The sequence below is a fragment of the Bufo gargarizans genome, chromosome 6, assembly GCF_014858855.1.
Source record: "Bufo gargarizans isolate SCDJY-AF-19 chromosome 6, ASM1485885v1, whole genome shotgun sequence".
Lineage (NCBI taxonomy): Eukaryota > Metazoa > Chordata > Amphibia > Anura > Bufonidae > Bufo > Bufo gargarizans.
Genome location: NC_058085.1, coordinates 103,398,295 through 103,419,255, shown reverse-complemented (window position 1 = coordinate 103,419,255; position 20,961 = coordinate 103,398,295). Strand labels below are relative to the sequence as shown.

Below are 20,961 nucleotides of genomic sequence, written 5' to 3'. Positions count from 1 at the left end.
TACTCTGCTGCGACCTGTGCCGGCGCCAGAAACATTTAGTCCTCTGCCACTCCCCTGTGCAGGGCCTGGCACTTCTCTGTCTGACATACTGTTAGATCAGATAAATAAATAAAAAGGAAATTAAAACACCCCAAAAGAGTCTGTAATTTTCTCACTTCACCACACAACAGCTAATAAGCCCTTTTTTCCCACTAATACATGCCAAAAAGGGCTGCAATTTTCTCACTTCACCACACAACGACTAATACTTTTTTTGTTCCACTAATACACGCAAAAAAGGTCTTTAGAACATATAACTGCACTGCTTAACGTTAAATATATTTTTATTTTGCCACGATTACACGCCAAAAAGGGCTTTAGGACATATAACTGCACCGCTGAACGGCAAATAGGCCCTTATTTTTTTACACTTATACACGCTACAGAAGGCTTTAGAACTTATAACTGCACCGCTGAACGGCAAATATATTTTTTGTAATAAACCCTATAAATGGCTGTATCAAACAGCACTTGCACCCTAATAAGAACAGTTTTCTGGAATTACAGAGCTGTATAATGCCAATTTGCATCCCAAGTCAGCGCAGCAAGGTGTAATTACCCATGCTGTAACCTCCCCTACTGAACCCTGTTCAACATAAATGTGGTGGAATATTCCTCCCTATCCTTTCCCTACACCTTGAATAATCTTTCCCTGAACTTGTAAATCGTTTTTTTAGCACAATTAAGTTTTTTCTAGCACTGTCCCTAGCGCATGCTGACGTCTCTCCCTGCACTAAGTACACTGGAAAATGGCAGAATCTAAGATGGCTGAGGCTATTTATAGGGCTGTGACATCATAGGGCTGGCTGGCTGCAGACTGGCTGCATGCAGGGCATTATGGGTGATCCCGCCTTCCCAGAGTTCCTTTCTCCATGTCCTCACATGTAAAGTAGCCATTTTAGGAAAAAATGCAATTCGTTACCACGAAGCATTAGGAAATTCAGATTCGGTGCGAATCAAATTTTTCCAGAAATTCAAATCGAATTCCACTTCGTCAACTTCGATTTGCTCATCTCAAATATTGATGACAATTTAGCCTCACTATAAGAATGACGACAAGGAGGAGGAGGACAGTCTTGTTCACACTGCAGGCAGTTGCATTTTCCTGCCTGTGATGAGCCTGTGATTATTGACTTTTAACAAATGACTCTGATACATGTTTTTTTAAAGACAATTTTTATAACTTTTTTTTTTTTTTTTATGGCACAATAGTCCAATACAATGTGCGCTAAGTCAAGCACACAACTCTGATACATAAAATTCTTAGAAGATAATTTTAATTATTTTTTTCGGGGAAAAAATTGGCACTTGAAAGGAGTTTAATACAATATATGTTTGGTCAGCCACATGACTTTGATAAATGGATGTTTGGAAGACAATTTAATTTTTTTTAGAAAAACGTTTTCACTTGGACAGGGACTAATACAATAACAGTCAAAACTGTGGGGAAAAATGTGCCTAGTCCATGTGACCGATGAACGTGACACTTCAATGGGGCTGAGCATGATACCAAGCACTGCCGCTATACAATGTACGGCACTGTGGTTGCTAAGCATGGAGAAGGGAGTGGTGCTCACAGGAGCGCCAGTGCCTTCTCAAACAGCTGATTAGCGGGGGTCCCGGGGGTTGGGCCCCCACTGATAAGATACTTGTGACCTATTTTGAGGATAGGTCATCAGTATCAATGTCTTGGAAAACACCTTTAAAAAAGGGGTGAGGAAAGTTCTTAAAGGGAGAATCCAAAGTTCAAGTTCTCATTGACAAATCCTCCATAATGTAGCACAGCTAGGTGGATTTAAAGGGAACCTGTCATGTTGAACATTGAATCTGAACTTCAATCAGCATGGTATAGAGCAGGAGTTGAGCAGCCTGATATACACTAATCACAAAAAGTTGGGGATATTTGGCTTGTGGGTGAAATTTCAGGATGAACCTAAAAAATGCACTCTAACCTTTACAGGTGAACTTAATATGACCTTCTCTAAACTTTTGAATGCACATGTCCAACTGTTCAATGTTTCAGTACTTTTTGCACAACTTGCTGTTCTCTAACAAGGAGCTTAACCTCTTAATGACACATGACTTACCGGTACGTCATGATGTCCTGGTACTTAAGGACACATGACGTACCGGTACGTCATGTATGGTTCCGATCACCGCCGCGCGGCGGGCAGTGATCGGAACTCGGTGCCTGCTCAAATCATTGAGCAGGCACCTAGACTAAATGCGCCGGGGGGTCCTGTAACCCCCCCATATCGGCGATCGCAGAAAACCGCAGGTCAATTCAGACCTGCGGTTTTCTGCGTTTCTGGGTTATTCGGGTCTCTGGAGACCCGATAACCCGGAACAGGATGGTGATGGTGGTGTGATTTCACCCCACCAATCACCATCCAGCGATCCTGAGTGGTGATGGTGAAATCACCACTCAGGATTGCTTCTGATTGGTCTGTGGGCGGGCCGGCGGAAGATTCAAAAGAGGCAGGTGCTCCTCTCCTCCTCCTTTTGTGTTCCGGAGCCGGAGGAGAGAGGAGCTGCCTGCACGTGTCGTCCGTCAGTGCCAGCATCACCCCTGTGCCCCCCAGGACCCGATCTGTGCCCCAGCACCCCTAATCTGAACTTCAGGTACATAGGGAAAGTAATAGGGAAAGTTTGGGTTAGGCAGGGAAAAAAAAAGGGAAAGTTAGCTTTGATTGCATCACCCTAAGTTAGGGTGTCTGGGGTCCACAGCACAGGAAATGTCTGCATTATTCCGATAATGCAGCATGTCCCCCCCGAGGTGATCCTGCCCATGACCGTCTGTATGAGATACGGCTGGTCATCGATCACTTTGGGGCCAAATTCATGGTGGCCCGCTGGACGTTCTCGGCCGAGGAGGCATACACCCAGCTTGCCTCCGACTCAGAGAGTCCCAGTGAGGACGAGGATGACCCCACATTGCTGTTGTCATCCGCGTCCTCCTCATAATCTAGTGATGATGATCCCCCAAGGGGGTGGAGACGCCGCCAGGCGGAGCAAGGGGACCGCCATGTTAGGGACCCTGTGGCCCAGCCTAGTACGAGCAGCTCTGGGGCTCGTACTGGTTTCCCGGCCCACCAGTTAAATCCACTGGAGCACCCTGCCGGTGAACTAGTCTGGTGTAGCCCAGAGCGATACGAGCCCGTGATTCCTGATTTTGTAGGCCAATCAGGAATCCAGATTTCCACAGTGGGCTACACTGAATATGACTTTTTTTGTCAGTGACCCACTCGTAAATCTGATGGTGGAGCAGACGAACCTGTAAGCCCAACAGTTCGTTGCTCAACACCCGGGCTCCTTTTTGGCCAGGCCCGGTGGCTGAACGCCGGTCAGTGCAGCCGAAATGAGGATATTTTGGGGCCTCGTGCTGCATATGGGCCTGGTCAAGAAACCCAGTGTCAGGCTGTACTGGAGTGGGGACGTCCTATACCAGACCCCACTTTACAGTACGGGAAAGTTAGCTTTGATTGCATCACCCTAAGTTAGGGTGTCTGGGGTCCACAGCACAGGAAATGTCTGCATTATTCCGATAATGCAGCATGCCCCCCCCCCCCGAGGTGATCCTGCCCATGACCGTCTGTATGAGATACGGCCGGTCATCGACCACTTTGGGGCCAAATTCATGGTGGCCTATGTACCTGGAAGGGAGGTCGCGGTTGATGAGTCTCTCATTGCGTTCAAGGGGAGACTCATTTTCCGCCAGTATGTGCCCTCCAAGCGGGCGAGGTATGGCGTGAAGCTATACAAAATTTGTGAGAGTACCTCAGGGTACACTTACAAATTTCGTATATACCAGGGGTAAGATTCCCGGATTCAACCCCCAGAATGTCCCCCCACTCTGGGTGTTACCGGGAAACTTGTGTGGGATCTTATGCACCCACTGCTGGATAAGGGTTACCACCTGTACGTGGATAACTTTTATACCAGTATCCCCTAGCAACACAGAGACATTCCTCCAGTTCAATGAGGCAGTCCTCAAGGCCCTGATCTTTTCGGACTGGGAAAGAGCAGGCCGGAGTACCTAGGGAACTGTAGGCGCCCGGATCGTCCCTGGCCAACACTTTCCAGGTGTGGTCCCCCATACTGGAAAGAAGGGACGAACCCAAAAAAGGTGCAGAGTGTGTCACGGGAGGGGAATATGGAAGGACACCACAACTCAATGTGACACGTGCCCCGATCATCCGGGCCTCTGCATTATTGGTTGCCTCAGGGAGTATCACACTTCCATGGAGTACTAAATTTATATCCCAATTTAGCACCGACATCGGATAAAAAAACTGGTTCTCAGATTTGAGACACCCATAAAAACTAAAATAATTTATTAAAAGTAGACATATTAGGTATCGCCGCGTCGGTAATAATATCCTCTATAAAAATACCCCATGACCCAACCCCCCAGATTAACACGGTCAAAAAAAAAAAAAAAAGTGCAAAAAAAGAATTTTTTGTCACCTTACATAACAAAAAGTTTAATAGCAAGCATTCAAAAAGTCATATAGCCCCCAAAATAGTGCCAATAAAACCGTCCGCTCAACCCGCAAAAAAATGAGCCCCCACATAAGATAATCTGATAAAAATAAATAAAAAAAAGGACACTTAGACTTTAGAGATGCAAAAAAAAATGTTTTGTATCAAAAAGGATAAAAAAGTCAAAAAAAAATAATAATTGTAAAAAAAAAGTTGACTTATTAGGTATCGCCGCGTCCGTAAGAATCTCCTCTATAAAAATGGTCCAAAAAAAAAAAGAAAAAAGGTGCCAAAACCGCTATTTTTGGCACTTTTCCATTTCAAATGGTTTTTTTCCGGTAACAAAACAAGGGCTAACAACCAAACAAAAGTTTATATTTATTACCCTGATACTGCAGTTTACAGAAATGCCACATTTGTGCTGTATCAGTAAAAGGGAGGCCGCAAAAGGAAAGGACCGACATGGTTCCTGGAAGGCCGATTTTGATGGCCTTTTTTATTGACACCATGTCCCTTTTGAAGCCCCCCTGATGCCCCCCTAGAGTAGAAACTCCATAAAAGTGACCCCATCTAAGAAACTACACCCTTCAATGTATTCAAAACTGATTATACAAACTTTATTAATCCTTTAGGTGTTCCTCAACAGTTAATGGCAAATGGAGATTAAATTTCTGAATTTCAATTTTTGGTAACCTTGCCTCACAAAAATGTAATGTAGAGCAACCAAAAATCATATGTACCCTAAAAATAGTCCCCCAAAAAAGGCCACCTTATCCCGTAGTTTCCAAAATGGGGTCACTTTTAAGGAGTTTCTACTCCAGAGGTGCATCAGGGGGGTTGAAACAGGACACGGTGTAAATAAACCGGTCCATAAAAATGAGCCCTCCAAAAACCAATCGGCGCACCTTTCACTCTACTCCCCGCTGTGTGGCCGTACAGTAGTTTACGGCCACATATTGGGCGTTTCTGTAAACGGCAAAGTCAGGGCAATAAAGATACAGTCTTGTTTGGCTGTTAACCCTTGCTTTGTTAGTGGAAAAAATAGGTTAAAATGGAAGATTAGGCAAAAAAATTAAATTTTCAAATTTCATCCCCATTTGCCAATAACTCTTGTGCAACACCTAAAGGGTTAACAACGTATATAAAATCTGTTTTGAATACCTTGAGGGGTGTAGTTTCTTAGATGGGGTCATTTTTGGGTGGTTTCTATTATGTAAGCCTCGCAAAGTGACTTCAGACCTGAACTGGTCCCTAAAAATTAGTTTTTTGTAAATTTCTGAAAAATTTCAAGATTTGCTTCTAAACTTCTAAGCCTTGTAACATCCCCAAAAAATAAAATATAATTCCCAAAATAATTCAAACATGAAGTAGACATATAGGGAATGTAAAGTCATCACAATTTCTGGGGGTATTACTATGTATTACAGAAGTAGAGAAACTGAAACTTTGAAATTTGCAAATTTTTTAATTTTTGGGGTAAATTAGGTATTTTTTGGTGCACAAAAATATTTTTTTTTTTACTTCATTTTACCAGTGTCATGAAGTACAATATGTGACAAAAAAAAAAAAATCTCAGAATGGCCTGGATAAGTCAAAGCGTTTTAACGTTATCAGCACTTAAAGTGACACTGGTCAGATTTGAAAAAAATGGCCTGGTCCTTAAGGTGAAATAAGGCTGTGTCCCTATGGGGTTAAAGGGGTTATCCAATATCAATAACTGCCCACCCATGTGCCCAGCCCCTCACTGGGAATATACTTACCTGGGTCCCCACACCGCGTCTGCTGCATCGCGGGCGACGCTAGGGAGGCTCGTCCCCGCCTGCCATTGGCTGCTCCCCCGGACAGAGGTGTAGTGACCAGGACCAGGACCATTGCATGTTGAAACCATTGTAAGTTGAGTAATCGGTTCCAAAGCCCTAAAATATCATCCAAGATAAGAAAATAATTAAGATTTAAGAGAAATAAGCAGATAACTAAGACAGATAAAAGAAGTCCTTGCATATAACAGTCAGGAATAGATGCTAGCAACTAGCAACTAATACCTCTATTTTACCAGAGAAGTGGCCTTGATTGGTTGGATCTGAGTCTTAGACATTGTATGTTCAGTCTAGTTTCAACTTACAATGGTATTTTCTAAACCCTTCCTATGTGGAAAATATTGTATCCTGAGGCCATTGTATCTTGAGGGATCACTGTATATTCAACGTGGGGGGCACAGCATATTGGGGGGAATTTATTGATAATGGATAACAACTTTAACGTCAAAATTCACAACAGGTGTTTAATCCATGAATCGCCCAATAAATTTCCTGGTTCACTTAGAAGTTGAAATAAGGAAAACGATCCAGCACTTTGTAAAATCTTCATGCGCGTTATTGGTACCATAGCAAATAATTCACAAGCAAAAAACCTTGTAGTTGGTGCGTTTCGAACAGTAATGTTCTTGGTCGTAACTAAGTGTGATCCGATCCGGGAAGCCATTCAGTTGTATTGAGTCCCTCCTACTACACAGGTGGGAACAAGGATTGCAAGGCTTCAAAACATAATAAAACCGGTGTTGGCCACACTGACTTACTACATAAAATGTGCAAATAAAAATACATCAATAATAGAGAACGTATATTCATACAATTACTAAAGTCATTAACATTATTTCTTGTATACTAAATTCGACCTAATAGTTGTAAGAAAACGCTGTGTGAATAATTATAAAACACATAATATTATAACAAATACCTATGTAACTTAATACAATGTCTTTTTCATATGCCCAAGTAGTATAGTAAAGCAATGTCTGTCTATTCACTGAAATTGGTATTTAAACAGTTCTCCTAAACATGTGTTCACATTTTGACATCATGAGACCAAGATGACACCTAACAAATTGATTGTACCTCGCCATTGCGAGGTTTCAACCAGGATGTTCTCAGATGGAAGTGACCACTGAGCTTAGAGTGTCACAGAAAGTCATCAGCAGGTTGATACAGAGAGACTGAAAGAGTCACAAAAGGCAAAGAATTGGACGTCCTTTGGCCACATCCTACACTGATGACCGTGTCATTGTGAACAATGCCTTGCAGAACCGGATGCCACACTCCAGGCACATTTAAGGGAGGTGAGAGGCACCCAAATGTCACATCAGACCATTCAAAACCAATAACATCAGCGTGGTCTGCGTGCTAGACAACCTGCAAGGGTATCTGACCAAAGGCGTCATCTTCTTGCATGGGCCAGGGAGCATCTAGCTGGATGAGGGACCATTGGGCCTCAGTGCTGTTCACTGATGAAAGTCGACTCACGCTGAGCAGAAATGATGGCCTCCAACGATGTTGGAGACGTCAAGGAGAGCGCTATGCAACAGCCAATGTTGTCACCAGACAAGACTTTAGTGGTGGTGGTGTTACAGTGTGGGCAGGTGTGTCTAGTCAATACAGAACTGCCCTACACTTTGTGAATGGTACAGTGACAAGCCCATACTACTTGAATAACATCATTAATCGAGTCATTGTGCCTCTGCATGAACAACACAGGCCTAATTTCATCTTCATGGACGACAATGCGCCAGCTTATCAAGGTCGCATCGTTACGTAACAGCTGCTGAACACTGGGGTACCTCAAATGGAGTGGCCTGCACTTTCTCCAGACCTGAATCCCATTGAAAACCTATGGGATCAGCTGAGTTGCCGTGTAGAGGCTTGTAACTCTGTACCCCAGGACCTCAATGACCTGAGGGCCGCCCTTCAAGAAGAGTGGGATGCCATGCTTTAGCAGAGAATATGTCGACTTGTGAACAGCATGAGACATCATTGTCAGGCTGTAATTGATGCTCAAGATCACATAACAAGTTATTAAGACACTGACATTTGTTGTGGGGGTATACCCACCACTGTTGCGGTTGGCTTTTGATTCAATAAATTGTTTAAGATGAGAAAATCAACATTGTATACTTCTACTTTAATGCCCTACTTTCATGGTATAATATCATTGTGGTGCAAACTTTTTTTTTACGTTTTCCATAAATTTCACCCGAAAGCCAAATATCCCTAATTTTTTTTGTGAGTAATATATGTCAGTACAACTTTGTATTTCATTAATTTAAATTCTTGTTTATTCTGGGCTTTGAAGCGCAATAGACGGTCCTATCAATCTTTGCCCTTTAAGGATTGGAGCTGTAGTAGAGACTGCAGAAAATCTACCTAAAATAATCCCCCTGTGTGCTCTCAACTAGTGTCATGGTAAGGCCTATTAGCAAGTAACCATGAGGCTCACCACAACCACCTTCATCTCTAGCTGAGTGTTCTGAACGGGGAGAGGGGATAAAGCAGCTGACATACAGCACTTACAGAAGAACAAAGGTATCGGCACATACCATTTATCTAATGTGTATGGCCAGCTTAAATCTTCATGTATAAATCCCCCACCTCAGTTCCCATGGCTAGGCAGATTTTCTTTTCAAGACTTGGGAAGGCTGCGCAACTTGCACAATATTAGCTTAAAGAGGTTCTGTAGATCAGCATCTGATCAGCAGGGGTCCGATACCCGGGGCCCCTGCCGATCAGCTGTTTGAGAAGGCAGTGGTGCTGGCAGTAGCGCAGCGGCCTTCTTGCTGTTTCCCGCAGGCCCAGTGACGTCACGTCTAGTAGCACTGGCTTAGGCGTGGCTAAGCACTATTGAAGTGAATGGGGCTTAGCGGTGCCCAGGCCAGTGATACTAGTTGTGACGTCACTGGGCCTGCGGAAAACAACAAGAAGACTGTGGCACTACTGCCAGCACCACTGCCTTCTCAAACAGTTGATCGGCTGGGGTCCTGGGTGTCCAGAGAATATATATCGTCAGAAAGAAAAAGCTGAAGAACTCCTTTAACATTAGGCTTTATACACACAACTGTGTCCATTTAGCAGTCCGCCTATTACAGATCTGCAAAACATAGATACCAGCCATATGCACCCCCGCACTTATTCTGCAGGTCCCGCACTATTGTAGCAATGTCTGTTCTTGTCTGCAATACAGTTTTTTTTTTTTGTTTTTTGTTTTGCAGGGCCACGGAACCGACACCATATGGTGTGTTGTCCACTTCTTTTGCAGCTTCATAGAAATTAATGGGTCCACCACATATTTTTCAGATTGGATGCGGACCAAAAATACAAATCGTGTGTATGGGGCCTTATATATAAAGAATGTGTACTTTCCCCACTTATGTGTTTTCTAAAGGGCTGCCAAGTTTTCCAGTGTACACCTCTTTCACAGGGCACTGTCTACACGGGTCGTAAGGTGAATGGGCATTAAGTCCTGCCCGTCTCCCTACCTTGATTGTGAGGTCAAGCACCTGCACACAGAGAGATAGCATCTGGTTCCCAGCTCATGGGTTTTACCTGAAAATGCCACTAGCTTACTGCATTCATATTTCACATTTTACAGCTTTCAATGAGTTTATATAACTACAAATTAATATTAGTTTTTACCCATTTATCCAAAAAATTATTCAGCAGGTTATTAGACAACTAGCATGGGGCTACTTGCTGTGTGTGACTTAGTTTGCATTAGTATATACCAAAGCTGCATTACTATATACCAAAGTATATATTGCATATAACCAGCTAAAAGCATTTAAAGGAAGGTCTATAATACATACCTCACAATACGTTTATGTACAGTATTACATGTTTGACACCCCCCCCCCCCCCTTCAGGGGTGGACTGGCCATAGATCCTACAGGGAAATTTCCCAGTGGGCTGATGCCCAGAGGGCCACCTAAACCCACCTCTTGGCCAAAAGCCATGTACAAAAAGATCTGACGCTCTCAGAATTTGTGGTATCTGGGGCCACAAAGTTTTTTTTTCCAGGGCCACTTGTTCCCAGAACACCCCCACCCCCCATAATACATTCCACGTGCAATGCCTCAGGCAGCAGGCCCAATGGATAATCCTAACTTTAAACCCAGTGCTAACCTCATATTTAGTTGTAAGGAGACCTTCGAACTACGTCTACATGTGAACATCCTGTGAAATTAGAACTAAGTTTCATATTTTTATATGATGATGTGCTGCCCCCTGGTGGAAACAATAATGAATCACACAATGTGTAAACAGTTCAAAGCATAATAAATCTAAAGCGGCAGCTTATTTTCGGTCTTAAAAAGGACCTGTAATTACTTTTTTGAATTATTTTTTCCTTCAAAGTCATGTCTGATTGGCTAGTTCTGTCCCATTTCCTTTTGGTATGCTGTACGTAAATGCAGAGCCAAGGTCCAAAGGGGTGTAGACCCGCTCTTTGCTCAGTGGGCAATGACCTCTCCATTGTTCTGATGCTGTCATAATTACCGACAAAATTTATAAAGAGTTGAAGGTTGGTGAATCTTTAAAGGGCATCTGTCAGCAAATTAGTACCTCAGTTCTCAGCAATGCGGGCACATATGAACATTGGACGAACACAGATGCCTTCAGCTTCCAAGCGCACAAGCAACAGATCAGCCAGTTTCATAGGTACAAATCTGCTGCCCTTTAAAATTTGTACTCTTCTCTAGAGAGGTTACTCCAGTTTTTAGGTTACTCCATACTGGAGTGAAATTGCATTTTTTTTGCAAATTTTTTATGTTGCATTTGATAAATCTGGCTTATGTATTTTGTGCCACATATAAAACTTGTGTTACCTTGTATAGCAGAGAACCTCAGGCATCAGGAATACTTTTTTTGCAGACTTTTTGCCATGTCACTGGTAGTATATTATTACCCTGTAAGTGGGTTGGCTGATGCCAACCTTATGAGCTCTGGGAATGATGAGTCTGGTAAATCAGGCTTCTTATAAACATAGGCTTGAAGGATGCAATGGTCAATTTGAGGGGGTAAATATTGGATGGGGAAAGACTGCAGAGCATAGTCAGCCATAGAAGTAATGCGTGCCCACTGGCTTTTTAACTAAAGACTAGTGAGAGAAAAAATTAAAATACTAATACAACAAAAATCACTTACGGTAAATAAAATGCATCTTTATTGAAAATTAATACAAAATTATATCAATATTTTTTTTCTTACAAACAAGATAAAATATAACATTCGTAGACATGGAAGAATGTTACGAAAGTGGATATATGCTGAACTGGCTCCAGCTACAACCAGCAATATAAGCAGTCAATATCTAAAGGAAATGCAGGGGACAAGAGCAGTACTGGGGACATGTTTGGTGACCAGGTCCATTACTGTAAAGGAATGTACAACTCTCATGTAGGTATGTCAGACTTTAGTGTGGGGATAATGAGATTTCCCTCATAATACTAGAACAACCATTTATCATGCAAATGCTGCAATTCAATATAAGGTATACATCTTCAGCTAGCATTCCTATGACTGTCAGCTCATGGATCGTTAATGGTAACTAGTGAGTCAGATAGTACATTGCAATGCAATGTAATGTATCTCTATGGGAAACACTTTTCATATCAGTGTTGCCTTTCAGGCATGGTGGACACCATACACAAGTGGTACTTTAAAAAAATAAAATAAAAAATAGTTGTAGCCCTTCATTCAGAGAGTAAGTGGGTGCCTTAGCTCAATAGTGCAATATTCTTTGAATTTACCTCTCCCCATAGACACACAGGTAATCTCATCAATGGGACTGAAATTAGGATCATGGAGTCGAAGTCATTCTGACAGCCATGTTGACTTGTCTATATTCTGTATGTAACACCTGTACCTCTGTGGTTCTCCTGAAATTTGGAGAGACTACTACATACAGGACACAGAAAGGTTCCAACATCACTGATCAGAAAAGTCACAATCTCTTCTAAAAATATGAAATCAATTTTAAAGTCCCTGAGAATCCCATTTCATAATTTTATAATGTATTTATCACTTTTTTCTTGAAGGAACAGTTCAGTGAAAAAAAAAAAATACAGTGCTTCAGGGTTTAAGTAGGAGGTGTATGACAGATGCTAGGAGCACCCTTTAGTCCCTGTATTAGACATAGTATACTGTGCTACTTTTTTCCTGACAATATTACGTGTATGGGCAGTGTCGGACTGGGGTACCTAGGGCCCACCAGTAAAATTAATTTTGGGGCCCACCCTACAGATACATTCAAATATAATAAATAATCTAACAAGTTTGTTATATGACCATAAGCTGGTTGAGGTGCTGTACATTAAATATATGTATGTAGTGCAGTAAGTTTAATGTGTTATGTGCCACTTGTGCAGGGGGAGGGAGACTAGGGGCCCACCTTGCTCAGGGGCCCACCGGGGGTTTCCCCTGTACCCCTGTGGGCCAGTCCGAGCCTGTGTATGGGTACCTCCAGGACCTTCCCGATTTCCTGATTTCTTTGTTGTACCAGAAGAGAAGCCTCTGAGGCCAGGAGAAGTATGGCACATAGGCTAGACGTGATTTCTCCTTATCAAACAATACATACATGCTCATCTGAGCAAAGTATTCTAGTTTATGGGAAAGGCGCTTGGCCAGCTTTAGTGCAAGTGCTGAAGTAAATCTGTATGGTCCACTATAAGGTTATGCCGAGGATTCCATACAATAAAATAACAATGTCAAAATTACATCACAAGCCATAGAAGATAACCAGTCAGCCCATGATACAAAATTACTTTGGTCTCTTTCTGGCTACAAGCTTCCTCACACGTGCACATACAATACATTTATAAATGTGCTGAATTAATAACATATAAAGTGTATCTCTCCATTTTATATTATAGTGAGTACGTCAAAACCTTTCCAACAAGCTAACATTTCAGGACTGTCACACTGGACACAGCAGTCTGGACGTGGCATCGACGGGGAGCATTTATGGCTTCAGATTTGGCTTTGTGGTAGCATCCCAGATCTTTAAATTAATATTAATACTCCCAATATCCCATACCTAGCAATGGAGCCTTACATGTAATGAGCGGGGCATGTCTCTTACATTGGTATTAGTAGTAATTGGTGCTCTTTGTGACACTGATCACATTTATGAGAACACATAGATGATCTGCGCCTCTTCACAGTACAAGCATCAGAAGTTTTACGTCAATGACATACAGTAACAGTCGTGTGCTTTCCAAGCTTCTACATTTCCATAGGATTCTTCTTCAGTTTGTCAGAACACGTGCATATCACTAAACTTACATCCATTCTACTTAAGACTATATCATGGTGCATTATTAAGAATTCAGTGCGGGACTGAAAAGTTGCTGTGACAATCCAGGTATTCATACCCATCAAATGGTATCTGCTCCACATGTCCAAGGTACGAAAAATTCAAGGAACCCCTGTGGAAAAAGTCAGTATTAATATTTGGTAATTACTACTTTAATTCCGTTGCTGGTCTATTTACTTATTGCTCATATTGGTCAATATGTGATATAACAAATTCCTTCCGAATTATTAGGTCAAATGCAAGTCGAAGAGCACAACCAGACAGAGTCAAATTGCAGTTACTCAATGCCGGGTGGCAAGGATGACCCAAAGCTGATAGTTATGGAACCCCACAACTGTAAATCCCCCTCCCAATTTAGTCAGTTCCCATATAGAATCTCTGAGTTCACAGTGATCAGGCAGGGGGCAATAACCGGCAAGATCAGCTCTGTAACTTGAAGACACCCACTTCACAGCCCTAGCTCACCCAGGATACAGATATTAAACATTTTGCCACGCAGGAACACAATTAATGTAGTTAAATGAACCCTTCACTGTCCTAGACCGAAAGGAATACTAAAACTGGCCCTTTCTTTGACCTCGATCTCCAATCAGCTTTTTGAGATCCACAGATGGGGGAAGAAGAAAACGTTGTGGTTCAAAAATACAGAATGGAAAATGAGAAGGCTTAAAGGGGTTGTCCTACTGCCTAAATAGAGAAGCAGCAAATGTTGAAAAAAATAAATAAATAAAACAATAACAAATACAATGCTGGTTTACAAGCTACCAGGGATAAATTGGTGTAGTAGCCTCAGCCGTCCAGTAGTGTCATCAATACTTAGGGGACAGCTGGGCATCTTTACTGCATCGCTCAGCAACTGAATAGGCGAATACTGGTTTTCTCCATTTTATAGCATTTGCTGCTCCTTTTTCAATGAGTTTGACAGCCTCTTTAACAAGACATAGGGGAACACTGAAGCCACATGATCCACTAACAATAATACTGTGTGGCAACATGTCCAATTAAACTGAGACCTGACTCCTATCTATAAAGTGCAGACATCTGTGACCATAACTAATGTGTGTATGTGTGGAGAGTTCCCATACAAAACCTTTACCTATTATCCTGTGGAAAGCACTTCATCTTGAGGACTCAACCTGTCCATAAATTAAGTAGGCAGCTCTTTAATTTCAATGGGAACCGTGTAATGGTAAATTTCACCTGTGGTGGTGCTGCAAGAACACCAATCACTTGCTATTGGGTTCCTCTACAGCTTATGGCTCGTCGTCGAGGCCCCAAGCAGTGGGACAACCTGGATGATATTTACGAGGACCCAACTCTCCCCGTCACCGAATGACATATTTTTACCTAAAGCAAGCAGCAAGGTGGGTGGGGGAAATAGGGTGTTGGGTTGTTTTCAATTTTTGGCAAAACAGCCTCTGCTGGAACAGACTTCTGGATTACAGTAACTCATGTGTAAACCTAGCCTCGGACAGTTGGAAGGTGGAACTATTCACAACAATACACACTAGAAAATTTAGTAAATACCACTTAGTTCTTATGATTTCAGCTGTTTACTTACTGCACATGAAGCAGAACGTTATGGACGTGTATTCGATCCCAAGTGCAGACCTCACTGAAATGAAATAGTACAAAGACACAAATGAGATAAAATTAATAACTAGTTCAAAAGAGCAGTAAATGAGTGTTAAAAAGGTGATGTCTGGTTTGGAACCCCTCTCTGCAACTAAGCTAAGAACATTCTGGAGAACGCTAGAGAACAGAGAACCTACAGTAGAAAGAGCCTCTCCCTTTTTGGAGGACCTGGCATGTCCCTGCACTGCATAGAAAACCCATCGATTTCAAAAGGCAGTGTGTAATGCTTCAATTCTGTCTGTAGTGGTGCTGCAGGGACACAAAACACTTGCTGTCGGGTTACACAAAAATGGCCTGTTAAATATACATGTCCTTTGAGTCCCTTAAGTACCTTCACTGGTTGCTTTTAGGAAATAACACTTTTCTGTTGGTAGAGCTTTCAGAAACATCCACAAAGGACTTTAACAATTAACAGATTTGTTGTGCAAAGAACCAGAAACTCTGATTTAAAAGTTTGCATCTGCTTAAGCTTCATACCTACAGAAAATGTTTGTGGTAAATAGGTGCCATATACAGGAGTTGCTTACAGTGAAAGGTAGGGTGAGAGAAAGCTATAGGCTCCTAGTCCTATAGATTTATAATAGGAATCATTACGGTTTGTGAAAGGAACAAATTAAATAATACAAAAGTTCAAAATGCACACCCAAAATATAAAAGATAAAAGTTGTTATCTGAATATTCTCCAGCACATGCAGGAAACCATAATAATCAGTTGACCCATACAAAACATAGGCTTGGAAATTCTTATAATATCTTATTTATTGTCCTATCCCTAGACTTACTATGTGCTTACGTCTTGGACGTGACTCTCCACAGTATAAAAGATCTGTCAGACAAGATAAATATTGGCATTAATAATCAAACATGTTCCAAAAAGCCTTTGGGTGCCCATCAAACAGGGGCGGACTAGGAGCTTAAAATGGCCTTGGAAAAAAAAACAAAAAACATAAAAGAAGCCCCATGTTGTAGACAAGACCAAATCGACAACAGAAAGGGCAACACAAGTAGGCAGGGACAACAGAAGTAGTTGGGGCAGTAATACTATAGTACAGCACAACATGAGACCCCAGCAGAACCAAATAACACAGTGCAGCACAAAATACTGCCAGCTCTGCTGCAGTACTCAACTGTATCACCGTCCTGATGATGGACATACATTTGAATCCAGGAGGGCACCTTTGGCCACCAGCCAAGTACATAAGTACCTGATGCTCTTAGCATTAATTATTAATGAAAGTATCACATCTCTAGCTGGTGGCCATGAGGGGAGCTCGGGCAGCCCCCTGGGCATACGCCCACTGGGAAATTTCCTTTTAGAGTCTATGGCCAGTCCGCCCCTGCCATCAAATCATCAACTACAGGATTGGAGCAAACAAAAACTGACCTCATTATACATGTTCCTCTAGCTACTCAACTGGAATTGGATCTCTTAAAGAGAACCTTTCACCAGGTTTAGGACCGATATTGTGCAGATTGGTTTTAGGATCCCAAACGTGCCTGTATCAAATCCAGCCATCCTTCCCTGAAAACTAGAGTAAGTGAAGATCTATCTTAAGGGGAGAAGAGTCTAGGACTCACATCCAGCAGCATCAGGTGCAGTTAAAGTGAAGCGAAGTATGGGGGACCTTAAATCTCAGCTGCACAAACTGGGCAACAGGTTACCTTTACACTTATGATGACCATATGCCATATTTTCCTAAATATGATATCCAAAACTCCATCTACATCATAATCATAATTCACTCACTGTGGGTCAAGATCTGCATCTGTGTCGGTCAATCACCAGTTATGATTGCATGGTAATGACACTGTACCAAGAACTACCTATCCATATTAGCAGTACATATACAATTACCTGGTCAGTGAGTAATGGACCAATCTTTTTAACCTCCTTCAAGTTAAGTGTTCCGACTACAACAGACAGGTGGAGAACTTGCACATTCAGGCTTAAAATGTCAATCCCATACAGGTTGTAATTACTTATGTTCAATCTATTCTGTAAAAATGAAAGTGATTAATTAGTCAATAAGACATATCTGGATGGGACCACTATTTCCAAAGAACGAGTAGGACCATCACTGATCAGGACATGCATACGTGCGGCTTGTCTGAGAAATAAGCTCACAGTTTTCCCTTTTGGACAATTGCTAGTTTTAGCTATGTTTAAGTATTCCCGTCATATATTATGATGAATTACAGGGATCTCTGGGACCTCACAAAATCCAGAGAACAAGGCAACTGTGATCACGGTCACCTGCCTGCCTCCCCTTAGTTCTCACGGTAGGTCGGTAACCACAGCACTGAACTAGCAATGTAGACTTTTATTCTGAGGAATTATGGGGTCCCAACAGTCAGCCTATCGTATTAATACACAAACACATGTAGTAATAATAATATTATTATTATTATTATTATTATTAATAATAATAATAATAATAATAATAAGGAAAAACCTGTTAAAGCAGTTGTCCGATTATAAAGAGGTATTCCCTATCCACAGGGTAGGGAGTGTATGTCTGATGGGCTGGGGTCCAATGACTGGGGCCCCCCCACCAATCATGAGAATGAGAACCCAGTGTTCCCACTTTGAATAGCACAGAGGTCTCTCATGAACGCTGCTGCCCCATTCAACTTTAAGGTACTGCCAGAAATAGTACAAGTGGTCAGCTATCTCTGGCAGACCCATGGAGATGACAGCACACATGCATGACTTCCACTGCATTCAAATAGGGAACACTAGGTCCCCATTCTCATGATCGGCGATGGCCCCAGCAATCAGACCCCACTGATCAGACACTTACTTCTTATCCTGTGGAAACAAATTGCATTTCCATAAAATAAAACTGCACATGTCCCAAAATGTACACTTTCTATAGAATAAAGGGCTCCTGATAAAAGAAGTACCCATACTGTCCTGATGGCTCTGTTTCATCCTATTAGATGTGATATTCATTGGCAATAACAAGGGGCCATCATCTACGTCTAGATAACAGAAAGTTTCTACATTAACATAGAAGGGGGATCTTTACAGTAAGAGCAGCGAGACTTATTCAGATTGGCAACTTTAACAAAAATTGGCTTCTTACTCAGTTTTTTTTTTGCCTTTGTCTTGATGAGTTTTGCAAGAAAATAGGCTGAACTGGCTGGACAGATGTTTTTTTCAGCCTTAGGGCTCGTTCACACGACCGTGCCGTTTTTTGCGGTCTGCAAATAGCGGATCCGCAAAACACGGATGGCGCCCGCATGCCTTCCGCAATTTGCGGAACGGAACAGAATGCCTATTATAGAAATGCCTATTCTTGTCCGCAAAACGGAGAAGAATAGGACAGGATTTTTGCGGGGCCACAGAACGGAGCAACGGATGCGGACAGCACACAGAGTGCTGTCCACATCTTTTGTGGACCCATTGAAATGAATAGTTCCATATACGGACTGTATGCCGAACGCAGAAAACGGCCCATATACGGAACGCAAATTACATTCGTGTGAACGAGCCCTTACTAAGCCCTGAAGACCAGGTCATGCATTTTAGGTGAATACCTGTTGAAGGGCATCTGTCAGCAGATTTGTACCTATGAAACTGACTGACCTGTTACATGTGCACTTGGCAGCTGAAGGCATCTGTGTTGGTCCCATGTTCATTTTTTTATTTTTTTTTAATTGACAGTTTAATATATGCAAATGAGCCTCTAGGAGCAACGGAGGTGTTGCCATTACACCTAGAAGCTCAGCTCTCTACAACTGCTGCTTCCTCTCCACTTTGATCATTAAGATGTTAACACTGCCTGGTCCTGTCAATCAAGTGGGCAGTTGCAGAGAGAGCAGAGCCTCTAGGTTAAATGGAAATGCCCCCGTTACTCCTAGAGCAGTGATGGCGAACCTATGGCACGGGTGCCAGAGGTGGCACTCAGAGCCCTCTCTGTGGGCACTTGCACCCTGTAAAAGTCTATAGTGTACCAATATGCCTTATGCCTCCTGCACACGAACGTGTGCACCCCGTGGCCGTGCCGCAATGCATGAACACCGACCATGGGGCAGCTGCAGTAGATCGCGGACCCATTCACTTTAATGGGTCCACGATCTGCAAAAAGATAGGACATGTTCTATCTTTTTTCGGAACGGAAGTACGGGATGAAACCCCATGGAAGCACTCCGTAGGGTTCCGTTCCGTGCTTCCGTTCCGCATCTCTGGATTTGCAGACGCATTAAAGTGAATGGGTCCGCATCCGTGATGCAGAATGCACACGGAACGGTGCCCATGTATTGCGGATCTGCAAATGTGGTCCGCAATATGGCAACGGGACACCTACAGTCATGTGCAGGAGGCCTTAGACTTTTCCTGCCATTCATCAGCGCAGGCGCACTATGAACAGCACAGGCAGCGCACTGAGTGTAATCAGGCTTTTATAGCGAAAAGCACATGGAAGATATACTATACTAGACTGTAGTCTTCAGGGGAAATCCCCATGTTGGCACTTTGTGATAAATATGTGGGTTTTGGGATGCAGTTTGGGCCCTCGGTCTCAAAAAGGTTCGCCATCACTGTCCTAGAGGCTCATTTGCATATATTACAACTTCATTTTTCTCAGCAATACAGGCAACTATGAACATGGAACCAACACTAGTACCTTCAGCTGCCAAGCGCACATGTAACAGGTCAGCCACTTTCATAGGTACAGATCTGCTGACAGATGCCCATTAATGCTACTATAACAGCATTTATACAACCACTGACCCAGAATCAGAAAGTAAAACCAATGATAACACATACAAAACACTGTTCTGGGGTTGGAGGGTTCCTGTAATCACGAGTGGGCATAGTGAACCTGACAATTACACTTACTGTAGTAAGAAGATTCACAGTTGATTTAGGGGCATCATATGTAACCAGGGAAGAATTCACGCCAGCATGGTCCAATGTTACAGAACGAGGATACAGAAAGAACACAACAAGGAAGAAGACCAAGAAGCAACAGGAAACAGCAATAGCCACATATAACTTCCTGGAAGTAAAATCAAAAGCAACACAATGTCTATCACTAATTTCACATTCACTCATTATACAGCAAAACTCAATATTAAAGGAGCACTTATCCCATACCCGCAGGCAAGTGGATAAGAATCTGATCTCTGAAGGTCTGAAAGTTTAGACGCCTATAGATCACAAGAAATAAGACACAAATGTGCATGCATGACAGTCACTCCATTCACTTCAATGGGACTGCCAAGTACAGAACTCAAGTTGTCACCGGTAGTCCCACAGAAGAGGTCATGCATGCACTGCGTAATTCTGCTCCATTCTCATGGGGCACTAGTCAGATGACCAGAGTTCATATAATTCTCCCCTATCCTGTGGAGAGGAGATAAGTATTGTTAGTGGGAAACAACCTTTAACCCCTTCTCGACTTGCGCTGTACATGCACTGTGCAGGTCGGGTCTTTAAAGATGGCGCCTGCTCTGCGGTGGAGTGGGCCCCATAGCCACCAGGTTTCTGCTGTTTCACACAGCAGACACCTGGGTCTAATGTCCGTGAGTGGTGATAATGCCAATCAGACATTTAACCACTCCGATGCTGTAGTCAATTGTGACTGAGGCATCTGAGGAAGTTTTCCCAGGGGGCCAAAGGGCTTTCCCGCACTGACAATGGAGAAGCCATTCACTGGTTGT

General features: G+C 42.6%; 1 protein-coding gene across 1 annotated transcript in view; it reads right to left on the bottom strand.

Annotated features, from left to right (window-relative positions):
• Positions 1–12,672: 12,672 nt before the first annotated feature.
• Positions 12,673–20,961, bottom strand: part of TMEM106A (transmembrane protein 106A) — a 43,296-nt gene continuing 35,007 nt past the window's right edge. Inside the window, exons 4-8 of the mRNA XM_044298204.1 lie at positions 20,138–20,297; positions 17,150–17,290; positions 16,077–16,120; positions 15,221–15,274; positions 12,673–13,771 (exon numbers count right to left, since the gene is read on the bottom strand). Of these exons, the coding sequence (XP_044154139.1) occupies positions 13,672–13,771; positions 15,221–15,274; positions 16,077–16,120; positions 17,150–17,290; positions 20,138–20,297 (499 nt within the window). The 3' untranslated portion in view covers positions 12,673–13,671. The remainder of the gene's footprint in view (positions 13,772–15,220; positions 15,275–16,076; positions 16,121–17,149; positions 17,291–20,137; positions 20,298–20,961) is intronic.